The following is a 22580-nucleotide window of genomic DNA, read 5'->3' on the forward strand; positions in this document are numbered from 1 at the left end:
AAACTACCTCAGACAGCATTGACTCAATGCAGAAGTCTCTTTCTTTCTCTCTCTCTCAAAATCTCTCTCTCTCTCAGAACGAGTGGCGCAAAAATGGCTACCACACAAAAGCCAGGAAGAGGCCCCCTTTAAGTAGCGCCCCTCCCAGCCCCACAGCGACTGGGAAGCGTTCCAGTCAACCTGTCGTTGGTTGCGCCAGGCGGAAAGGAGGGGGGCGCCACTCAATTTCCAGTCCGGGGCGCTGCACTCTCGAATGACGTCAAGATCTGCATGCGCAGGAGATCGGGCGGTATTGTTTAGCGCCGCTGCAAAATGTTCGGTCAATTTCGCGAGAGGCGCAGATATCGCTGCGCCCGGGCACTAGTTGCTTTGCGCCCCACTTAGCACCCTCTTAAGGCGTTAACGGGTGGCGCTACCAACTGAATTTATCCCCCATGATGTTTATGCAAAAGTTATAACAAGAGCAATATATATTTGCATATTGGGTTAGGTTTTGGTCTGGGTAGTAATAGTTCACTGAAGAAATTTATTTTACCAATCTCAAGAAAGATACTGCCAGGTAAGGTAACCCAACAGGGCAACACAAATTAGTAATGAAAAAAAAGCTAGCCAGCAAAATACTGCTAGCTGAATACAAGCCTCAGCTCTGCAGTACCTAAAAACACTTCTCTTCAACACAACTGAAATCCAAACTTCAGTGGGGAAGGATTTCAGCCACGTGGTCAAGTCATGTTCTGGGGAGGAGGATACGCCAAAGTGTTTTACAACATGCAAACAGCCCTCCAGTGAACTGCTCAGGTGAACTTTCCGCCCTCCGCTCAATACAAATATTAGCTGGGAAACGGCCACCACACACAAGTGGATTTTTATATTTTCTTAAATTATTTTTTTAAACTTCCCTTCCTCTCCTGAAGACACCATCTCTTGCTGGAATATGATTTCATGGATTCTTGTCTTTGATGAGTGGCAGGCTATTCAACCATGGGAGCACCACAGCCAAGCCAATCTGGTTCTTCTCTCCTAGGCAAGCATGCATGCACGCACAAGCGTATTTTCCAACTGGTGTCACCAGATAACCGTTAAAAATAGGAACCGTGGCCGATTTTCCTCCTTAACCCAGGGATGCCGAGCCAAAGTGTCTCACTCAAATAGCTGCCTTAGTTGAGATCAGCTAACCTGGCAAACTGGAAATCAAACCTGGAACTTGCCGAGTTGTATGGATTAGTTATAGACAGTGTTTACTGATCGAAGCATTGGAGGGAGCTTGGATATTTACGTATTTTAATTACCAGTCAGAAAACCGACACAGAAAACCGCAGAACTGGATTAACAGTAACACATCGCCAGTCCAAGAGCAAATTTTAGGCAGTTGCTTTTTAACCTATTGGTTCTTCTGATTTATTGAAATTTGTCTGTTTTACAAGAATGTATTAACATATTGCACTTAAATTACATATGAATATACATTTTATGGATATTCTCATGCATTTTGCAATCCTTGAAATAATACAGCACAGAATAGGGCCATTTGGCGCTGCGTGCCTGTGTCGGCTCTGAAGAGCTATCCAATTGGTCCCACTCCCCCGCTCTTCCCCGTTAACCCTGCAATTTGTTCCTTTACAAGTACACATCCAATTCACTTTTGAAAGTTATGACTAAATTTGCTTCCTACACCCTTTCAGGCAGTGCATTTCAAATCATAAAAACCTGCTGTTTGAAATGTTTTTTCCTCATCTCTCCTCTGGTTCTTTTGCCAATTATCCTCACTCTGTAACCTCTATTTACTGACCAATCCGCCAGTGGAAACAGTTTCTTCGTATTAATCGATCAAAACCCCTCAAAATTGAGCATCTTCACTTAAATCTCCCTTTAACTTACTCTGTTCTAAAGAGAAAAATCCTAGCTTCTCTCGGCTCTCCACGTTACTGAAGTCCCTCATCCCTGGTATCATTCTGGTAAATTTCCTCTGCACCCTCGCAATGTCTGAAGGACAGTTGAATGAACTGCCATAAATCAGGGTAAGGGGACCAAATTTTAATTTTTTACCTTTTCATTTTTTCTCTGCACCCAACGTTTATGCTCTCCTTCTGCAAGAACTTTCTTCCTTTCACGTTCTTCGTGCTCTTTTAACTTTTCTTGTTTTAATATCATCTGCTGTAATGTATAAAATATTTTCTACATTCAAAACTTAAAGAAAAGCTAGAGAGTGTTTAATCCTTAGTGAATTTTGCTTATAGGAAAATTTAAAATTTTGCATTTTTGACTGCCTCAACCAAAGCCAAGATAGTTATAGATGAGTAAGGCTATACAGTTCATCTTAATTGATCAATCCAGAAAGATCCTAAAGTCGATCACCATCCAACTGCTTCTTAAAAGATTCCAGGGTTTTCGCCTCCATTACTCTAATTGGAGAACACCATTATTTTTGATACATTAGTATTGCAACATTTCACAAGTAACCTCTTTTATATTGGTTTATACACTAATAGATTAGTTGCCTTAATCCAAACTATTACCACAGATCTAATGTTTTAGGATTCCCATATCAATCCCCATCACAGCTCAATCTCCCACTGACATGGAAAATAATTTTTGACTAATTGGAGAGTTAATTAACATTTTCTGTGGAATGCATTCCCCCTCTACCAACACCCATTAAAACAGTCCTATGGCTTCTTGGCTTATTCTGCAAGATAGTGTGTAGTACTTGGTGCAGCATGTCAATGTCATAGCTCGTAGGCTAAATACCAGCTCCTAGTGAGCTTCAAACGATGCAAAGCAAGGATCCTAATTGCTACAATATTGTTTAATGGTTTAAATTACAATTGTCACTAGAATTTCTGTAATCAGTTCAGCAATTGTACCTTGAAGCACCAAAGACTGGTTTTGCCAAGTTAAAAAAAAGCAAGCAGGAAATAACAGAGCTTCACTACATTATGATGCACTCTCACACTCCCAGAAAAACATTCAAGATGAACAGCTGCAATAACTATTACTGTAATTTTGTGGCGACTTGTAGTTGACAAAAGGCTGTCAAAATACCATCTCTGGTATTATGAAAAATACAAATCAAAGAATACTCATGTTAAATCTAACTTGATTGGATGATAAAATTTATAACAAGACTATAGGAGAAATAAGGGCAAAATCATTCCTTGGTACAGTAACAGAAAAATCAATCTGAATCATAGACTGGTTACAGCACAGAAGGAGGCCATTCGGCCCGTTGAGCCCGTGCCGGCTCTCTGCAAGAGCACTTCAGCTAGTCCCACTCCCCCGCCCTTTCCCTGTAGCCCTGCAATTGTTTTTCCTTCAGGTACTTGTTCAATTCCCTTTTGAAAGCCACTATTGAAACTGCCTCCACCACCCTTTCAGGCAGTGCTTTCCAGATCCTAACCACAACATTTGTATTTCTTAATACAAACGGGGAGATTGCAGTAAAATAAAAAGCAAAATGTAGCAGATGCTGGCTCTGGAATTGTTCATTAAATGCTGGAAACACTCCGCCAGTCAGGGAACAGCTGTGGACAGAGAAGCACAGGGTCAACCCTCCAGGTCCACGAGCTCTCGGCAGAACCAAGGCTCCACAGCTCTGCCCCAAAGTACCGCAGGTCCCGTGTGAGTTCCCTTCCAAACTTCTTAAGCTGCTCAAAAATAATAATAAGAAACTACCCTCCCCACCAAAAAACATAAATGGCCCGTGATATGCCTATCAATTAGTCCAATAAAAGGCGACGAGTTAAGAACGTAACTGAAGGTTTTTATTGGCTAAATAACAGAGCCCACCCTCGTGGGTGATCCGATCCAACAGGGAGGAATACTAGCCAGTCAGCTACCTTTATACCTGGGCAGGTAATGGGCGGAGTCGGAGGTGGTCAGCCCAGGTATAACAGTGCGACAAGAGGCGACCTCGTGTAGTGATGTGACAGTGAGAACTATAACAGTGGTTTACCACATTCACCCCTTGTTTAGATTAGAGTCCGGCGGGGTGAAGTGTATTACCAGCTCTGGTATGTCAGTCTGTCCGGAGGCTTCGTTAGCCTCTCCGATCGTCGCAGCGGCGGTGTTACATTATCCGGTGTTAAAGCTGGTGTCTGCGTAGTCGGCAAAGGCTCGTGGGGTTCCGGCATGCCGTCTACCTCGGCTGGACTCGGGGGGTTGGGAGGGGGGGGGTGAGGGTGCGAGGTCTCGTAAGGAGACAGTGTCCTCCCGTCCGTCTGGGTAAGCCACATAGGCGTACTGGGGGTTGGCGTGCAGGAGGTTCACCTTCTCGACCAGGGGGTCCGTTTTATGGGCCCTCACGTGCTTTTGCAGCAAGACGGGTCCCGGAGAGGTCAGCCAGGTTGGTAGGGTGGTTCCCGTAGTCGACTTCCTGGGGAAGACAAACATTCGGGCATGGGGGGTGGTGTTAATGGCAGTGCAAAGTAGTGACCGGATGGAGTGCAGCGCAATCGGGAGGACCTCTTGCCAGCGGGAGGTTGGGAGGCCCTTAGACTTTAAGGCTAAGAGGGTGGCCTTCCATACCGTCGCGTTCTCTCTTTCCACCTGGCCGTTCCCTCGGGGGTTGTAGCTGGTGGTCCTGCTTGCTGCAATACCCCTCTCCAATAGGAACTGACGGAGTTCCTCGCTCATGAAGGAGGCGCCCCGGTCACTATGTATATAGTTCGGGAACCCGAACAAGGCGAAGAGTTTGTTCAGGCATTTAATGACCGTGTTACTGGTCATGTCTGGGCAGGGGAAGGCAAAGGGGAAACGGGAGTACTCATCAACGATGTTGAGGAAGTACACATTACGGTCGGATGACGGTAGGGGCCCCTTGAAGTCGATGCTCAGACGCTCGAAGGGGCGGGTGGCCTTGATCAGGCTTGCTCTGTCCGGCTTATAGAAGTGCGGTTTGCACTCAGCACAGATCTGGCAGTTCCTGGTCATGGTCCTGACCTCCTCGATGGAGTATGGCAGGTTGCGGGCCTTAATGAAATGGTAGAGTCTGGTGACTCCGGGGTGGCAGAGGTCATTGTGGAGGGTCTGAAGTCTATCACTTTGCGCGCTGGCGCATGTAATGCGTGAAAGAGCATCAGGGGGGTCGTTCAGTTTACCGGGCCGGTACAAGATCTCATAATCATAGGTGGAAAGCTCGATTCTCCACCTCAAGATTTTGTCGTTCTTGATCTTGCCCCTCAGCTTGTTATTAAACATGAAGGCAACCGAGCGTTGGTCGGTGAGGAGGGTAAATCGTTTGCCTGCCAAGTAGTGCCTCCAGCGCCGTACTGCCTCCACAATTGCCTGGGCTTCCTTCTCGACCGACGAGTGTCGGGTCTCGGGGCCCTGTAGGGTCCTTGAGAAGAAGGCTACCGGCCTACCCTCCTGGTTAAGGGTAGCGGCTAGGGCGAAGTCGGATGCATCGCTCTCCACTTGGAAGGGGATTGACTCATCCACTGCGTGCATTGTGGCCTTGGCTATGTCTCCCTTAATGAGGGAGAAGGCCGCGCACGCCTCTTCCGTGAGGGGGAAGGATGTGGTTTTCAGGAGGGGTCTGGCTTTGTCCGCATAATTGGGTACCCATTGGGCATAGTAGGCGAAAAGCCCCAGGGTTCTCCTAAGTGCTTTTGGACAGTGGGGGAGGGGTAGCTCCATGAGGGGGCGCATTCTTTCGGGGTCGGGGCCGATGACTCCGTTCTCTACTACACAGCCAAGGATGGCAAGGCGCGCTGTGTTAAACACGCATTTCTCCTTATTGTAGGTGAGGTTCAGCCGTTGGGCCGTACGGAGGAATTTCTCCAGATTCACGTCATGGTCCTGCCGGTTGCGGCCGCAGATGGTGACGTTATCGAGATAGGGGAAAGTGGCCTGTAGTCCGTTCTGGTCAACCATCCGGTCCATCTCCCGTTGGAAAACCGAGACCCCGTTGGTGACACCAAAGGGGACCCTAAGGAATTGGTAGAGGCGGCCATTCGCCTCGAAGGCGGTGTACTGGCTGTCCTCCGGGCTGATGGGGAGTTGGTGGTAGGCCGACTTGAGGTCGATGGTCGAGAATACGCGGTATTGTGCAATCTCATTGACCATGTCCGATATGCGGGGGAGGGGGTATGCGTCCAGCTGGGTGTATCTGTTTATGGTCTGGCTGTAGTCGATAACCAGGCGATTTTTGTCGCCGGTCTTGACTACCACCACCTGGGCACGCCAGGGGCTGCTGCTCCCCTCAATAATGCCCTCTTTCAGGAGTCGCTGCACCTCAGAGCTAATGAAGGCTCTGTCCCCAGCGCTGTACCGCCTGCTCTTAGTAGCGACAGGTTTGCAGTCGGGGGTGAGGTTAGCGAACAGGGAAGGTGGCGGTACCTTGAGGGTGGATAGGCTGCAGGTGTTACGCGATGGGCGGTTTAACTTTCGCTGGTTGTCGACTGTGAGTGGGGGGAGGGGTCCACCGTATGCTAGGGTTACACTTTGGAGGTGGGATTGGAAGTCCAGCCCTAGTATGACGGCAGCGCACAGCTGGGGGAGTACGAGGAGTTTAAAATGTTTATACTCTGTCCCTTTAACCGACAATGTCACGACACAGTAGCCGCTGATGTCTGTGGCGTGCGACCTCGATGCCATCGAGATGCGGCTGCGCGTTGGCAGGACGGGGAGGGAGTAGTGGCTCACCGTGTCTGGGTGGATGAAGCTCTCCGTGCTTCCGCTGTCGAACAGGCAGGTCGTGGCGTGGCCGTTGACTTTGATGTCCATCATTGAGCTGGCCAGGTGGTGCGGGCGGGCTTGATCCAGGGTCACGGAAGCTAGGGTGTAGATGAGCGCGTCGTTGTCATGACAAGATGGCGGCGAAGATGGCGGCCCCCGTAGTTCACATGAGGCTCTGTTTAAATCGTTTGCCCCGCACAAAGATGGCCGCCCCTGCTGTTCCCATGAGGCTCTGCAGGCTTCGGCTGCCCCGCACAAAGATGGCCGCCCCTGGTTTTCCCATGAGGCTCTGCAGGCTTCGGCTGCCCCGCACAAAGATGGCCGCCCCTGGTTTTCCCATGAGGCTCTGCAGGCTTCGGCTGCCCCGCACAAAGATGGCCGCCCCCAGGGTTCGCATGAGGCACTGCTGGCTTCTGAGGATTTGCTTCTGCAGGCCTTGGAGAAGTGGCCTTTCTTGAGGCAGGTTTTGCAGGTCGAGTTTTTGGCTGGGCAGCGCGACCTCGGATGCTTCTCCTGGCCGCAAAAGAAGCAGCCAGCGGCCCGATCGGGGTTGCCTGATGTCGGGGCCGGTACCGGGGCTAGCGGGCCCGGTCGGATCCGTGATGCAGACGCTGAGGTAGGTCCCGGGGGCAGCGCTGTGAAGGGTGGTGGGGTGGGGGTCGGGCCCGAGTCCCAGGGTCGCGAATAGTACCTGGCAAACGCTTCCTGGTCTTGCTGGGTGGCCTCTAGGGTGAGGGCGAGGGCTTCGGCCTTGTCCAGGTCTATGTCCTTAGCTTCAAGCAGTCTTTGCCGTGTGTAGTCGGAACGTAGGCCTCTCACCAAGGCGTCGCGGACATTGTCTTCCATGTTCGCAGTAGCCGTCACCGCTTTAAAGTCACAGTTCCTGCCGAGTTGTCTCAGCGCTCGTGAAAATTCAGCTATCGATTCTCCTGGCTGTTGCTGGCGAGATCTTAAGAGATGCCTAGTGTACATGTAGTTTACCGGGCTCCGGTACTGCTGTTTCAGTAGGTTGATGGCGTCGTCGTACGTAGTCATGTCCTGGATGAGTGTATATACTCTCGGGCTCGCTTGGGCTTTCAGGACTCTTAGTTTGGATCTCTGAGGGACGACGGCTTCCTCCAGGTACGATTCGAAGCAGTCCAGCCAGTGTTTGAAGTCGTTGGCTGAGTTTGGTGCCTGTGGGTTTAGATCCAGGTATGGTGGTTTCAAGGCTTGCAGCCAAGCCGGCTGGTGTGGCCCGTTGTCTGGAGGCTGCTGTTGCTGTGCTGCTGGGTGAGCTCCTTGCTGTTGCTGTTCATTATCAGACATCTTTAAAATTTAGTCAATAAAATTGATATGCCTATCAATTAGTCCAATAAAAGGCGACGAGTTAAGAACGTAACTGAAGGTTTTTATTGGCTAAATAACAGAGCCCACCCTCGTGGGTGATCCGATCCAACAGGGAGGAATACTAGCCAGTCAGCTACCTTTATACCTGGGCAGGTAATGGGCGGAGTCGGAGGTGGTCAGCCCAGGTATAACAGTGCGACAAGAGGCGACCTCGTGTAGTGATGTGACAGTGAGAACAATATACAGTGATAACTATAACAGTGGTTTACCACAGCCCGCACAGGGATCAAACCCGCGACCCCGGCTCCAACCGTCAAATTCAACTTACGTTTGTGTCCCAAGGTTATATTTGAGGCGTCTTCAAATCCCTAGACACTATCCGACAACTTCCTGCACTAATCCCTCTGCATACAACCTGCAGTTGTCAATCATACACTATCCTATCGGCAAATACTGTACATATGTCACAGTGTGCCACACATGACCACAGCCAACAGATTATGACATTCGCGCCACACAAGTGCCAGGCAATGACCATCTCTAACGAGAGTCTAACCACTGCCCCTTGACATTCAACAGCATTACCATCACCGAATCCCCCACCATCAACATCCTGGGGGGGTTACCATTGACCAGAACCTTAATTGGACCAGTCACATAAATAGTATGGTTACAAGAGCAGGTCAGAGACTGGGTACACTGTGCCGTGTGTCTCGTCTCCTGACTCCCCAAAGCCTTTCCACCGTCTACAAGGCACAAGCCAGGAGTGTAATGGAATACTCTCCACTTACCTGGATGAGTGCAGCTCCAACAACACTCAACAAGCTCGACACCATCCAGGACAAAGCAGCCCGCTTGATTGGCACAAGGACTGTTCAGTATTCACTCCTGAATTCAGATTACTGCCAGTTTAGGAGGGGATTTTTCAGAATAAATAAAATGTGGATAATCTACACTAAAGATAATTTAAATGACATTCATACCTAATTCATTCCACTGTTCTTTGGATCTCAAGAATTTTCAATGCAACAGATTTGGACTGTTCCTGAAATTATTTTCATTATTTCTATTCTTCACAAGCATTTTGTAACTAAAAAGCAGCACTAAATTGTGCTAAACAAGCATGTTATTGGAATTTCATTATAATCTACTAATTCATCATAGAATCAACATTATTTACAGCAGCCTTTTAATGTCTATAAACCTAAGCCATGCTTTTGTTTTTAGAGTACTGAACTGAAAGCAAACAAAATAGTACAATTACTACAAATCCATTAGAAACAATCTATCATTCAATCTTTCAAGTAGTGACACTGACATGTAACTGAAGCACTTGCCTGTTGAGATTTGATTTGTGTTTCAGTGCGTTCTTCCTTTGCTTTCTTGATAAGCCACTCCTCCCAGGCAGTAAGATCAACTTCCTTAAAACGTTGCTCCTCCTGTTCACTTAGTTTTGCCTTTCTTAAGGAAGCTTTAAGTCTTTGGAAGAAATGAATTACTTCATTACAGAATTTATACAATGCACTGCTTGCTGCAGACATTAAATGCATGAGCACCTGAAAATATAGCACAGGAACAGATTTATCTTACTTTTATGGGTCCTCGATAACTTGCACAGAAGATAAACAGCAACAAACAGTGATTTACAAACTACATCTCATCAAGCAATGATACACAACACAATCTAGGAGCATTACACATGAGTGGATACGAGACCAACACTGCATTCATATTGTAGCTACCATTCAAAGACCAGTAGATAAAGTTCGAGGCACCAGCCAGGCAGCTACCCATTTATACTGCCTGGCTCCAACTCAAATTTGTCAGCCACACAAGGGCTCTGTTCACACGTGATTATATCTATCTGTGAAACCCCTCTCCAAGCCTTAAAATTCAAATTTGAGAGTGCAGATATGAGCACTGGTACTCTCAATATGTTTAAATAAGTTCTAGGTACGTTTACAAAGTGGTTAGGAAAGCCCATGAGCACATTTCAAACCAGATTTAACACTGAATTAGCGTGACACTCCATGCAGTTTCAAAGCCAAGTGATGTAAGGTTCAATCAGCTGGAGGTCTCTCAGCATTCTTCCCTGGAGTTTGTCGGGACTCAACTTCAAAGTTATACTAACACTTTAGCAGAAACTGCTTTGCAAGGACAGTGAAACTAGAGTATAAAGGCATCCTGATATTTTTGTGGTACAGATTTTGACAGTGTAAAAATTATGCAATGTCTTTGGACCCAAGAAAGATTTTAAGAGAAGGAGCACACTCCGTGGCTAACTAAGGAAGTAAAGGATGGTATCAAATTGAAAACGAAGGCATACAATGTTGCCAAGATTGGGAAATTTTTAAAAACCAGCAAAGGATGACTAAAAAAAGAGAAGATGTATAATGAGAGTAAACTGGCAAGAAATATTAAAACAGAAAGTAAGAGCTTCTACAGGTTCATATAAAAGAGAGTAGCTAAAGTAAATGTTGGTCCCTTAGAGGATGAGACTGGGGAATTAATAATAGGGAATGGGGAAATGGCAGAGACTCTGAACAAATATTTTGTATCTGTCTTCACGGTAGAAGACGCTAACAGCCCAATAATGGATAATCAAGGGGCCACAGGGAGGGGAGAACTAAAGACAATCACTATCACTAAGGAAAAAGTACTTGGTAAAATAATGGGACTAAAAGACGACAAGTCCCCTGGACCAGGTGGCCTGCATCCCAGGGTCTTAAATGAAGTGGCTGCAGAGATAGTGGATGCGTTGGTTGCAATATACCAAAATTCCCTGGACTCTGGAGCGGTCACAGCAGATTGGAAAACCGCAAATGTAACACCCCTATTTAAGAAAGGAGGGAGACAGAAAGCAGGAAACTGTAGACCAGTTAGCCTAACATCTGTTGTTGGGAAAATGCTGGAGTCCTTCATTAAGGAAGCAGTAGCAGGGCATTTGGAAAATCATAATGCAGTCAAGCAGAGTCAGCATGGATTTATGAAAGGGAAATAAGGTAACATACATACATAGAAGATAGGAGCAGGAGTAGGCCATTCGGCCCCTCGACCCTGCTCCGCCATTCGATGAGATCATGGCTGATCATCCAAACTCAGTACCCCGTACCTGCCTTCTCCCCATATCCCTTGATACCTTTAGCTCTAAGAAATATATCTAACTCCTTCTTGAATATATTTAAAGACTTGGCCTCAACTGCCTTCTGTGGTAGAGAATTCCACAGGTTCACCACTCTCTGGGTGAAGAAATTCTTCCTAATCTCTGTCCTAAATGGCTTACCCCTTATCCTTAGACTATGACCCCTGGTTCTGGACTCTCCGACCATCGGGAACATTCTACCTGCATCTAATTTGTCCAGACCTGTCAGAATTTTATAAGTTTCGATGAGATCCCCTCTCATTCTTCTAAACTCCAGCGAGTATAATCCCAATCGACCCAATCTCTCCTCATACGTCATTCCTGCCATCCCAGGGATCAGCCTTGTGAATCTTCGCTGAACTCCTTCCATGGCAAGAACATCCTTCCTCAGATAAGGCGACCAAAACTGCACACAGTACTCAAGGTGTGGTCTCACCAAGGCCCTGTACAACTGCAGCAGGACATCCTTGCTCCTGTACTCAAACCCTTTCGCTACGAAGGCCAACATACCATTTGCCTTCTTCACCGCCTGCTGCACCTGCATGCTTACCTTCAGTGACTGGTGCACAAGGGCACCCAGGTCTCGTTGCACTTCCCCTTCTCCCAATCTATTGCCATTCAGATAATAGTCTGCCTTTCTGTTTTTGACACCAAAGTGGATAACCTCGCATTTATCCACGTTATATTGCATCTGCCACGCTTCTGCCCATTCACCCAACCTGTCCAAATCATCCTGGAGTTTCTCGGTATCCTCCTCACAACACACACGCCCACCCAGCTTTGTGTCATCTGCAAACTTGGAGTTATTACATCTAGTTCCCTTATCTAGATCATTAATGTATATTGTGAATAGCTGGGGTCCAAGGACCAATCACTGCGGTACCCCACTAGTCACTGCTTGCCACTCGGAAAAAGAGCCGTTAATTCCTACTCTCTGCTTTCTGTCCGCCAACCAGTTTAACAAATTTGCTGGAGTTCTTTGAGGTGGTAACGAGCAGGGTGGATAAGGGTGAACCAGTGGATGTGGGGTATTTGGATTTCCAGAAGGCATTCGATAAGGTGCCACATAAAAGGTTACTGCCTAAGATAAGAGCTCACGGAGTTGGGGGTAATATATTAGCATAAAGAATTGGCTAACTAACAGAAAGCAGAGAGTTGTGATAAATGGGTCATTTTCTGGTTGGCAAACAGTAACTAGTGGGGTGCCACAGGGATCGGTGCTGGGGCCTCAACTACTTACAATATACATTAATGACTTGGACGAAGGGACCGAGTGTAATGTAGCCAAGTTTGCGGATGGTACAAGGGTGGGTGGGAAAGCAAGTTGTGCAGAGAACTCAAAGAATCTGCAAAGGGAAATAGGCAGGCGTAGTGAGTGGGCAAACATTTGGCAGATGGAGTATAATGTGGGAAAGTGCGAGGTTATACACTTTGGCAGGAAAAATAAAAAAGCAAATTATTTAAATGGAGAGAGATTACAAAATGCTACAGTTCAGAGGGACCTGGGGGTCCTTGTGCATGAAACACAAAAAGTTAGCATGCAGGTACAGCAAGTAATCAAAAAGGCAAATGGAATGTTGGCCTTTATTGCAAGGGGGTTGGAGTATAAAAGCAGGGAAGTCCTGCTACAACTGTACAGGGGATTGATGAGACCAAACCTTGAGTACTGCGTGCAGTTTTGTTCTCCTTATTTAAGGAAAGATATACTTGCATTGTTGGCAGTTCAGAGACGATTGCTGGCTGGGGGGCTCTAGAACGAGGGGTCACAGTCTCAAGATACGGGGTAGGACATTTACGACTGAGATGAGGAGAAATTTCTTCACTCAGAGGCTGGTGAACCTGTGGAATTCTCTACCACAGAAGGCTGTGGAGGCCAAGTCACTGAAGGTATTTAAGAAGGAGATAGATAGATTTCTCGACACAAAAGGCATCAAGGGGTATGGGGAGAGAGCGGGAATACGGTATTGAGATAGAGGATCAGCCATAATCATATTGAATGGCGGAGCAGGCTCGAAGGATCGAATGGCCTACTCCTGCTCCTATTTTTCTATGTTTCTATGTCTCAGGGAGCTGTGGAGGCGGAGTCATTGAATATATTCAAGGCGGAGATAGACAGATATTTGAGCTACAGGGAAGTCAAGGGTTATGGGGAGCGGGCGGGAAAGGAGTTGAGGCCAAGATCAGATCCTATTGAATGGCGGAGCAGGCTCGAGGGGCCGAATGGCCTACTCCTGCTCATATTTCTTATGTTCTTATGATTCACTCGGGTGATTCCCGAGATGAGGGGGTTGACTTATGAGGAAAGGTTGAGCAGGTTGGGCCTATACTCATTGGAATTTAGAAGAATGAGAGGTGATCTTATTGAAACATATAAGATACTGAGGGGGCTCGACAAGGTAAATGCAGAGAGGATGTTTCCCCTCGTGGGGAAATCTAGAACTCGGGGGCATAGTTTCAGAATAATGGGTCGCTCTTTTCGAACTGAGATGAGGAAGAATTTCTTCTCTCAGGGGGTCGTTAATCTGTGGAATTCTCTGCCCCAGAGATCCATGGAGGCTGGGTCATTAAATACATTTAAGGTGGAGATAAACAGATTTTTGCAAGGTAAGGGAGTGAAGGGTTATGGGGAAGCAGGCAGGGAAGTGGCTTTGAGCCCAAGATCAGCCATGACCTTATTGAATGGCGGAGCAGGCTCGAGGGGCCAAGTGGCCTATTCCTGCTCCAATTCTTATATTCTTATTCAGTTTAATTATATGACACCCATTTTTAGATGCGTTTAATGAAATAATCAGTTCCAGTAACAGAAATCAATTACTGCAATCACTACAGGATTCTGTTTTCATTAGTCCATCAGATTATAGATTGCTCTTACAGATTCAGATAGTGGGTTCTGAACCATGAACTGGTAGAGATTTAAACCACTGGACTGGGTTATATGATCCTTCATGACAGGTACATTTTATAATTGAACTTTATATAATTTTTAAGGCAGAAACATACTAACAAGCTTATTTCTAAAACTTTTACAAAGTACTGATTTGAAGACTACAAATTAATTCTTTGCTTGTTGGGACTACACATGCACTAATTCTACTTTGTAAACTGCAGGGAAAATCACTACCTGTACAACCATTCTTCATTAAATTGAACCCTTCACCATTTTCCCATGCTTTTCTTGCTCATTTTCTCCCGTTCCCTCCTGAAGGTACTGATTCCTTGCATGGCTTAAAAGATGACAGTCACCCTCTGAGACCACACTCATGTGGCCATTAATCAAGCATCAGCCTCGACAATGTCTATTCAACTGTGTGGAAGCATCATAGCAATTAATAAAGCACACACAGAATAGTGCATTGCTAGCATTTATTTGCATGAAAAACTTAAAATTCATGAGCATCAGTGGCCTGTAAAATAGTTTAATAATAGGATTCACTGATATTACATGCCAACAGTTGAACAGTATTCTTTGCTGACAGAAATATGTGTAAAAAGTTAAAATTGTGGTTGATAGCACCACACAGGATTTCTCTCCTAACAGCATAATTACAAGACCACACTTGACAACTAAACTATGCTCTCGATCAGAAATTCAGAATCGCTCTTGATGTCCAAGTATACTTTACTATCAATGGGCTGTAAACCATTCCCTGTCTTAACAGGAGACTGCACTAAACTACCCTGTTTACATGTTCTCCAAAGTACCAATAACAGCAGCAGGTCTTGTTCAGATAGCCAATAAGTACCTTTTATCTGTAATCAGTGAGAAAGTAAGCATAATTTTCCATAGTTTTGGTTCAGTTGAACTAAAAGTGTAATTTAGAAAATGTGTGTAATAATGAATTAATAACCCGTAACAGATCTAACAGCTGTATGGTGGAATGATGTACCTGGACATTTTTGGTCTGATTGGAGTAAATATTGTTGATCTCTCTGACACAGCGTCTTTCTGTCTGTCTGTAGTAGATGTCACCTCTCTATTTGACGCTCCACTTGCAGGTGTCTTGGGGGCCTCAATCTCCCCCTCTTCACTTTCATAGCTGTCATGGTAAATAGGAGAGAGCAGAGAAGTGGTGGAACCTCTCGAAAACTCCAAATGACAACTCGAGTGTAGGGTTTCTCTTTTCAACCAACTGTTCTGTCTATGTGGAATCAGAATTGTAGTTTAGAATTTTCCAGACTTTTTTTTGGAATAAACTTACTGCATAAGACAACATATTGTTTTGCAAGCACTCCTCGAGTCGTGCAAAGGTCTATGACAACACAGGTCTTCTGCACCATGAAATAACTCTTATAACAATGTTTAAATGTCTTAATCTAAATGTACACTCTCGGGAGCCGCAAGCCTACATTTCGTTGTACTGCACTTGTGCACTAACAATGACAATAAAGTTGATTATTATTATATCACCTCTTTTATGAATGACATGATGTCAATGACAAACACTGTATATCTGTATACAAACCAGCATCTGCAGTATTTTGCTATCGTACTGTACCAATAACCTTTGGTACAACTTTAATCAATAGATTTTAAACAGTAAATATAAACACACCTGTGCTGTACTGGGGAATTCAGGCTATGATTAAGCAGAATAAGCCTGTGAACCAAATGACACGCTATATACATGTGATCTATTGAACTGCAACTGAACATGCAAATTGCTCATAAGGAAATTACATGTTTAATGAAGAAATTAGCCCCATTGCTTGATGAGAAATCGTTCCACGTTCAGTTAAAATCAATAAACAAAAGGCAACATTACTGTGCTTAGAAAAGGGCTTTACTGCAGACATAAAGTGAATGAGAACTGCAGATAGTGCTGAATGATTGGATTAGACATGAATCCATTCTTCAGGCTTGTTTGTAGGTCACAAGTAGCCCTATGAGGCACTGCGTTCAGTGCAGGTTATTCAACCACTTATGGACCAACTTTCAATGCATAAGAGATTGTGGAATATCAGCACAATAAAAGGACAACAGTTTTAACCCACAACAGTAACAGAAAATAATGAAAATACACAAGTCAGTCAGCATTTAGAGAGAAAAGACAAGTTAATGTTCCAGGTGGAACCCTTCTTCAGAGATGACAATTAAAAGTTAAACAATCAAAAAAGGAGAAAAAACAGACAATCCAATAAGAAAGAGGGCATCAATGGGTTAAATAACTTGCAACCTGCTGTAAAGAAAAAGGGGAAAATTGTTAGATGATGCAGGTCTAAAATGAAAACTGAAATGCTGGACAAACAATGAGTATGTCAGTCTCACAAAAAGAATGAATGAACGGGCTAACACCAAGAGCATAGCCCACTCTCCAGAACTGTCTTTTGCCCAAGGCCCTTTACCCAGTACTTCAAGCCACCTTCCCTTTATTCAGACACAGATGAACAGCTGCCACCCCCAACAGCAGCGGTGTTTACTGTAAAGAAAATGTAGACTATTGTTAAGGATAAAAGTTACTAAAGTCAATATGCAGAGGGCTGTAGAGTACCAAGGAGAAAAATGAAACTGCTCCTGAAGCTTTGTACTCAACTTGGTTGAGACAGTGTAAGAGGCCAAAGTCAGAATGAGAGCACGAGGATGATGCACAGGTAACTTAGGGCCATGCTTGCAAACAGAAGGGTGTTCGGCAGAGCAATTACCTAATTGGCACTTTGCCTCCCCAATGTTGAAGGGACTACAGTGAATAGTGAATACAGTATAGTGAATTGGAGGACGCAGATGTAAATTGCTGTCTCGCATAGAAAAACTGCTTGGGGTCCTGGATAGCGATGCAGGAAGAGGGGAATGGACAAATATTTTACTTGCTGTGGTCGCATGGGAAAGTGCCAGGAGAAAGGCAACTGAAACTCGGGTGGTAGAACATTGAACAAGACTATCCTGGAGAAAATGGTCTCTCCAGGAAGTAAATCTGGGTAGTGAAGATGTGCATCGTGCTGGAGTCATGTTGTAGGTGGCAGAAATGGCAGACGATCTGGCAAATTCAGAGGCTGATGGGACAGACAGTGAGGAATAGGACAGAAGGCGAGGACAAGGGGGACCTGGTCACAGTTATGAATGGAGAAGGAGGGGGTGAGAACAGAAGTACGGAAAATATTACTGACATTCGCAAGGGTTCCGTCAGCTACTGTTGGAAGAAAACTTCCTTTGAAAAAGGAGAACATTTAACCTATAGTTGGCTAAAATACAAAGGTATACCTGGATTCTTTTTGTCTGCCTGGAGTAGAAACTACTGGACTTTTTGAAGCACTATCTATCCATCTCCTTGGAGTAGATTCTGATACTCTCCTCGAAAGTCTGTTTGTCTGCTTGTTTGGAGACTCATTTTCTTCATCTTCACTTTCATAACTTTCCTGGTAAATGGGAGACAGCAGAGAAGAAGTGGAATCCGCTGAAGAGGATAAATCACAACTCATGGATTGGACCTCAATTTCTGACCTACTGTTTTGCTGATATAGATTTGAATGAGAATTTGTTTTCAAATCTTCTTTTTCACTTAATGTTGAAGACATTCTTCACAGAAACTCTTCTGGTCAAAATAAAGACAGTATCAGAAGATTAGGGCTTTAAAAGTGACACCAACCTTTATTAGAGATTTTCACAAATTTATTTTACAAATCTTGTATGAAAGCTAAATGACTATATTTGGCAAATCAGTGCTAAAAGGACTGCATGAAAAGGAGATTCCATTACTACACAATGAGGCATATTAAGAATATCAAGAAAATCTATTATGAGTGGGAATTGTACACTAAGCTTTAACATTGTGCTAAGATTGTTATATTAATTCATCATTTTCAGATTGTTCTCACCATTAACATATGACACCCCTTTAATCACCAATATTTCACCCTAGAGTTATATAGCTCACAATACTCTCTTAAATGTGACCCAGGTTTGGAAGACCAAAATTGATGATCTAATTGTACAACCAGGTGTTTTTCGCAGCTCAAGTGGGTACAGTACAAATAGCTACATATGCCCTCCATTACAAAAATCACAAGGACAAGTTACTGTATTAAAAGTATCTGTAGCATCCTACAGCCCACTTGAATCACTAGTTTAAAATAATCAGATTCCAACTCAATACATAATTTTAATCTCACATGAAACAGCAGACATGAACAAAAGCAGCAATTGCTTTAATGAGTTTGTCACGTCGATTTGGTTGCAATCTTTTACTTATTTGGTGGAGGGAAAACAAAAGTACAACTTCATGCTTGATCGATGTAGTTTGAATATGTACAGAAATACCTTTTTAAAAAGAAAAGGTGCTCACAATCATGACCAACTTTACTTGATAAAAGCTACAATTAAAATTAGATTTATTGCAGCCAACAATAATTAAGACACACTCGAGAGACTGGAGCCCATGTTCACCCCTCTCCTCAAAAAAACACCCTTGGCCCCTCCTATTTTCATCTGCATGATTCCTCTCTGTGACATTATCTGAAAACACAACGCCGGTTCCACATGTACGCTGAAGACACCCTGCTCTACCTCACCACCACCTCTCTCAACCCATCCATAATCTCCAATTTATCACACTGCTTGTCTGACATCCAGTACTGGATGAGCAGAAATTTTCTCCAACTAAATATTGGGAAGACCGAAGCCATTGTCTTCAGTCCCCGCCACAAACTCAGTTCCGAAGCCACTGTCTCTATCCCTCTCCCTGGCAACTGTCTGAAGCTGAACCAGACCGTTCTCAACCTTGGCGTCGTATTCGACCCCGAGATGAGCTTCCGACCACATATCCGCTTCATCAACAAGACCGCCTACTTCGCCAGCCTCAGCTCATCTGCTGCTGAAACTCTCATCCATGCCTCTGTTACCTCTTTTCCAACACTCTCCTGGCAGGCTTCCTATCTTCCACCTTCCATAAACTTGAGCTCATCCAAAACTCTGCTGTCCGTATCCTAACTCGGGCCAAGTCCCATTCACCCATTACTCCTGTGCTCGCTGACTTACATTGGCTCCCAGTCCTGCAACGCCTCAATTTTAAAATTCCCATCCTTGTTTTCAAATCCCTCCATGACCTCATTCCTCCCTATCTCTATAATTTCCTCCAGCCCTCTGAGCTCCTCCAATTCTGGCCTCTTGCGCATCCCTGATTTTAATCACTCCACCACTAGCAGCGGTGCCTTAAGCTGCCTCGGCCGTAAGCTCTGGAATTCTCTCCATCAACCTCTCCGCCTCTCTTTCCTCCTTTAAGACACCCCTCAAAATTGACCCCTGCCAAGCATCTGTCCTAATATCTCATAACTTGGCTTGGTGTCAATTTTTGTCTTATAACGCTCCTGCAAAGGAAGTTTTACTACATTAAAGGCGCTATATAAATGCAAATTGCTATTGTTGTCTACCAACCCTTAGGAGCAACGTCTGGTGCTTGATACAATGCTGAGAAGAAAACGGAACTCACCACCCCCAAACTGACAGCACTAACAAGAACCCCACAAAACGTGGTAATGATTTTTACTGATATCTTTGCATTTTGACTTTTTTTTTTTAAATCACTCATTAATCAATTCCCCCCCCACCCCCCTCAATTTGGCATGTCAAAAATCTTTTACAATTTTTCTGTGTTGTGAATGCAAACACAGAAAGTGCCAAAACTGATGCGTCTTCTCTCCTGCGGTAATTGGTCCACTTTTATTTTGCAAGGTGAGGGGACTGCAAAGAAGTCTGTCTGGCGCTGGTTTTTGTTTTTGCAGTTCTCGGTGATGTCAGTGCAGAATTATCACTGCCAATAATTCACGCACTCACTTTTCTCTTCCATCCCCTTATCCCCCTTGGCAAATGTTTTCTTTACCTTTCTGGGTCCGGCTGCAGCCACAGCTCAGCCTCCGCTCATCGCCCAGCTGCAGCAAACATGGCCGCCCCAAGCCGGCCGTTCCCCACAATCCCTCGCGCGATGCTTCCCATCTCCACCAATCAAAACAGTCCGGAGGCTCAAGCAGACGTGGTGGCGTCGTTTCCATGGCAACGAGTCAGGCCTCAGAGACCGTTTGTTCCACTTTCTCAGTACTGGCCAGTCACTCACTGGCTGTCAGGCTCAATCATTCCACGTTGTACTCCACGCGGCTCCCTGTTTCTCTCTCGCCACTTTGCAGTTCGGTTTTATTCCAAATGTTTCACTGTTTGCTCAAATGTTTCACGGTTTTCAAAACACGTGCAAACTATAGGATAGCAAAATACTGCGGATGCTGGAAATCCGAAATAACAACAGAAAATGCTGGAAAAATTCAGCAGGCTAGGCAACATCCGTGGAGAGAGAAAGAGAGTCAACGTTGCGGGTCGAAACCCTTCTACAGAACTGAGAGAAGAGGCAGGAAAAGAAACAAAAGGCAGTTTGGGGGCTGGGAAATGGAGGAGGGGATGAAAAAAGAGGCATTAAGAGATATTCAAGGTGAGACGAGATAGTAATAGGACAGGTAAAGAAACAGACAATGGCTCTAAATGAAGTGTGAAATGCGCTGGCAGAGTGAAAGACAGCTGCCATGTGGGAGAGAGAAAAACAAGGAAAAGTCACAAACCAAAAGTGTGGATAAAAAATATAATAGGGGTCGAGGTTATGATCTGAAGTTGCTGAACTCGATATCGAGTCCGGAAGGCTGTAAAGGTGCCTAATCGGAAGATGAAGTGCTGTTCCTCGAGTTTACGGTGAGCTTCCGTGGAACAATGCAAGAGCCCGCAGCCGGTGAGGTCTGAGTGGGAATAGAACGGTGAATTGAAATGACAGGCGACCGGAAGCTCGGGGCCACCCTTCCGGACTGAACAGAGGTGTTCAGCAAAGCGGTCACCCAATCTGTGTTTGGTCTCCCCAATGTAGAGGAGAGCACATCGTGAGCAGCGAATACAGTATACCAGATTGCAAGAAGTACAAGTAAATTGCTGTTTCACCTGGAAGGGGTGTTTGGGGCCCTGGACAGTGGGGGGGGGGGGGGGGAGGTATATGGGCAGGTGCTGCATCTCCTGCGCTTGCACGGTAAGGTGCCGGGCAAAGGGGAAGGGGTGCTGGGGGTGATAGAGGAGTGGACCAGGGTGTCTCGGAGGGAGCAGTCCCTAAGGAATGCTGAAAGGGGTGGGGAGGGGAAGATGCGTTTGGTGGTGGGATCACGTTGGAGGTGGCAGAAATGGTGGAGGATGATCCGTTGAATGTGGAGGCTGGTGGGGTGAAAGGCGAGGACAAGGGGGACCCTATCGTGGTTCCGGGAGGGAGGGGCAGGGGTGAGGGCTGAAGTGCGGGAGATAGAACGGACCCGGTTGAGGGCCGTGTCAACCACAGTAGAGGGGAATCCTCGGTTGAGGAAAAAAGGCATGTCGGAAGCACTGGTGTGGAAGGTGGCATCGTTGGAGCAGATGTGGCAGAGATGGAGAAACTGGGAGAATGGAATGGAATCCTTACAGGAGGTGGGTGGGAGGAAGTGTAGTCCAGGTAGCTATGGGAGTCAGTGGGCTTGTAGTGAATCTTGGTCAATAACCTATCCCCAGAGATGGAGAAGTCGAGGAAGGGAAGGGAAGAGTCAGAGATGGACCATGTGAAGGTGACGGAAGGGTGGAGATTGGAGGCAAAGTGAATGAAATTGTCCAGTTCAGGGCGAGAGCAGGAAATGGCACCGATACAGTCATCAATGTACCAGAATAAGAGGTGAGGGAGGGGACCCGAGTAGGACCGGAACAAAGAGTGTTCCACATATCCCACGAAAAGGCAGGCATAGCTAGGACCCATGACGGTACCCATAGCAACACCTTTAATTTGGAGGAAATGAGTGGAATCATAGGAGAAGTTGTTCAATGTGAGAACAAGTTCAGCCAGGCGGAGGAGGGTGGTGGTGGATGGGGACTGGTCGGGCCTCTGTTCAAGGAAGAAGCGGAGTGCCCTCAGGCCATCCTGGTGGGGGATGGAGGTGTAGAGGGATTGTACGTCCATGGTGAAAAGGAGGCGGTTGGGGCCAGGAAACTGGAAACTGTTAAAGTGGCGGAGGGGGTCAGAAGAGTCACGGATGTAGGTGGGAAGAGACTGGACAAGGGGAGCAATGATAGAGTCGAGATAGGAAGAGATAAGTTCCATGGGGCAAGAACAGGCTGAAACAATGGGTCTACCAGGGCAGTCCTGTTTGTAGATCTTGGGAAGGAGGTAGATGCGGGCTGTGCAGGGTTGGGGGACTATGAGGTTGGTGGCCGTGGGGGGAAGATCTCCAGAGAAGATGAGGTCAGTGACAGTCTTGAAAACGGTGATTTGATGTTCGGTAGTGGGGTCATGGTCCAGGTGGAGGTAGGAGGTTGGCGTTCAGCTTCCACTAGGTAGAGGTCGGTTCGCCAAACAGCAACATCACCACCCTTATCAGCAGGTTTAATGACAATGTCAGGGTTGGATCTGAGAGAATGGAGTGCTGCAAGTTCAGAGGGAGGTAGGTTGGAGTGAGTGAGGGG

The 22580-nt window shown here is 45.9% G+C and overlaps 1 protein-coding gene across 3 annotated transcripts; it reads right to left on the reverse strand.

Moving 5' to 3' along the window:
* Positions 1–1436: 1436 nt before the first annotated feature.
* LOC147107076 (uncharacterized) lies at positions 1437–20967 on the reverse strand. Of its 3 annotated transcripts, none has more exons than XM_086008114.1 (5): positions 19957–20420; positions 17343–17670; positions 15034–15285; positions 9342–9483; positions 1830–2154 (listed from the first exon to the last, which is right to left on the reverse strand). In XM_086008114.1, exons 2-5 carry the CDS (start codon positions 17654–17656, stop codon positions 2035–2037), a joined length of 828 nt encoding a protein of 275 aa, XP_085864240.1. In that variant the 5' UTR covers positions 17657–17670; positions 19957–20420; the 3' UTR covers positions 1830–2034. The 3 variants fall into 3 exon arrangements, with proteins under 3 accessions (XP_085864241.1, XP_085864240.1, XP_085864239.1); XM_086008113.1 differs by having other exon boundaries at positions 17343–17673; XM_086008115.1 differs by lacking the exon at positions 15034–15285 and having other exon boundaries at positions 1437–2154; positions 17343–17673; positions 19957–20967.
* Positions 20968–22580: the final 1613 nt, after the last annotated feature.

The sequence above is a fragment of the Somniosus microcephalus genome, chromosome 15 (assembly GCF_052327205.1).
Source record: "Somniosus microcephalus isolate GS21.2 chromosome 15, FLI_Smic_1.0, whole genome shotgun sequence".
Classification (NCBI taxonomy): Eukaryota; Metazoa; Chordata; class Chondrichthyes; order Squaliformes; family Somniosidae; genus Somniosus; species Somniosus microcephalus.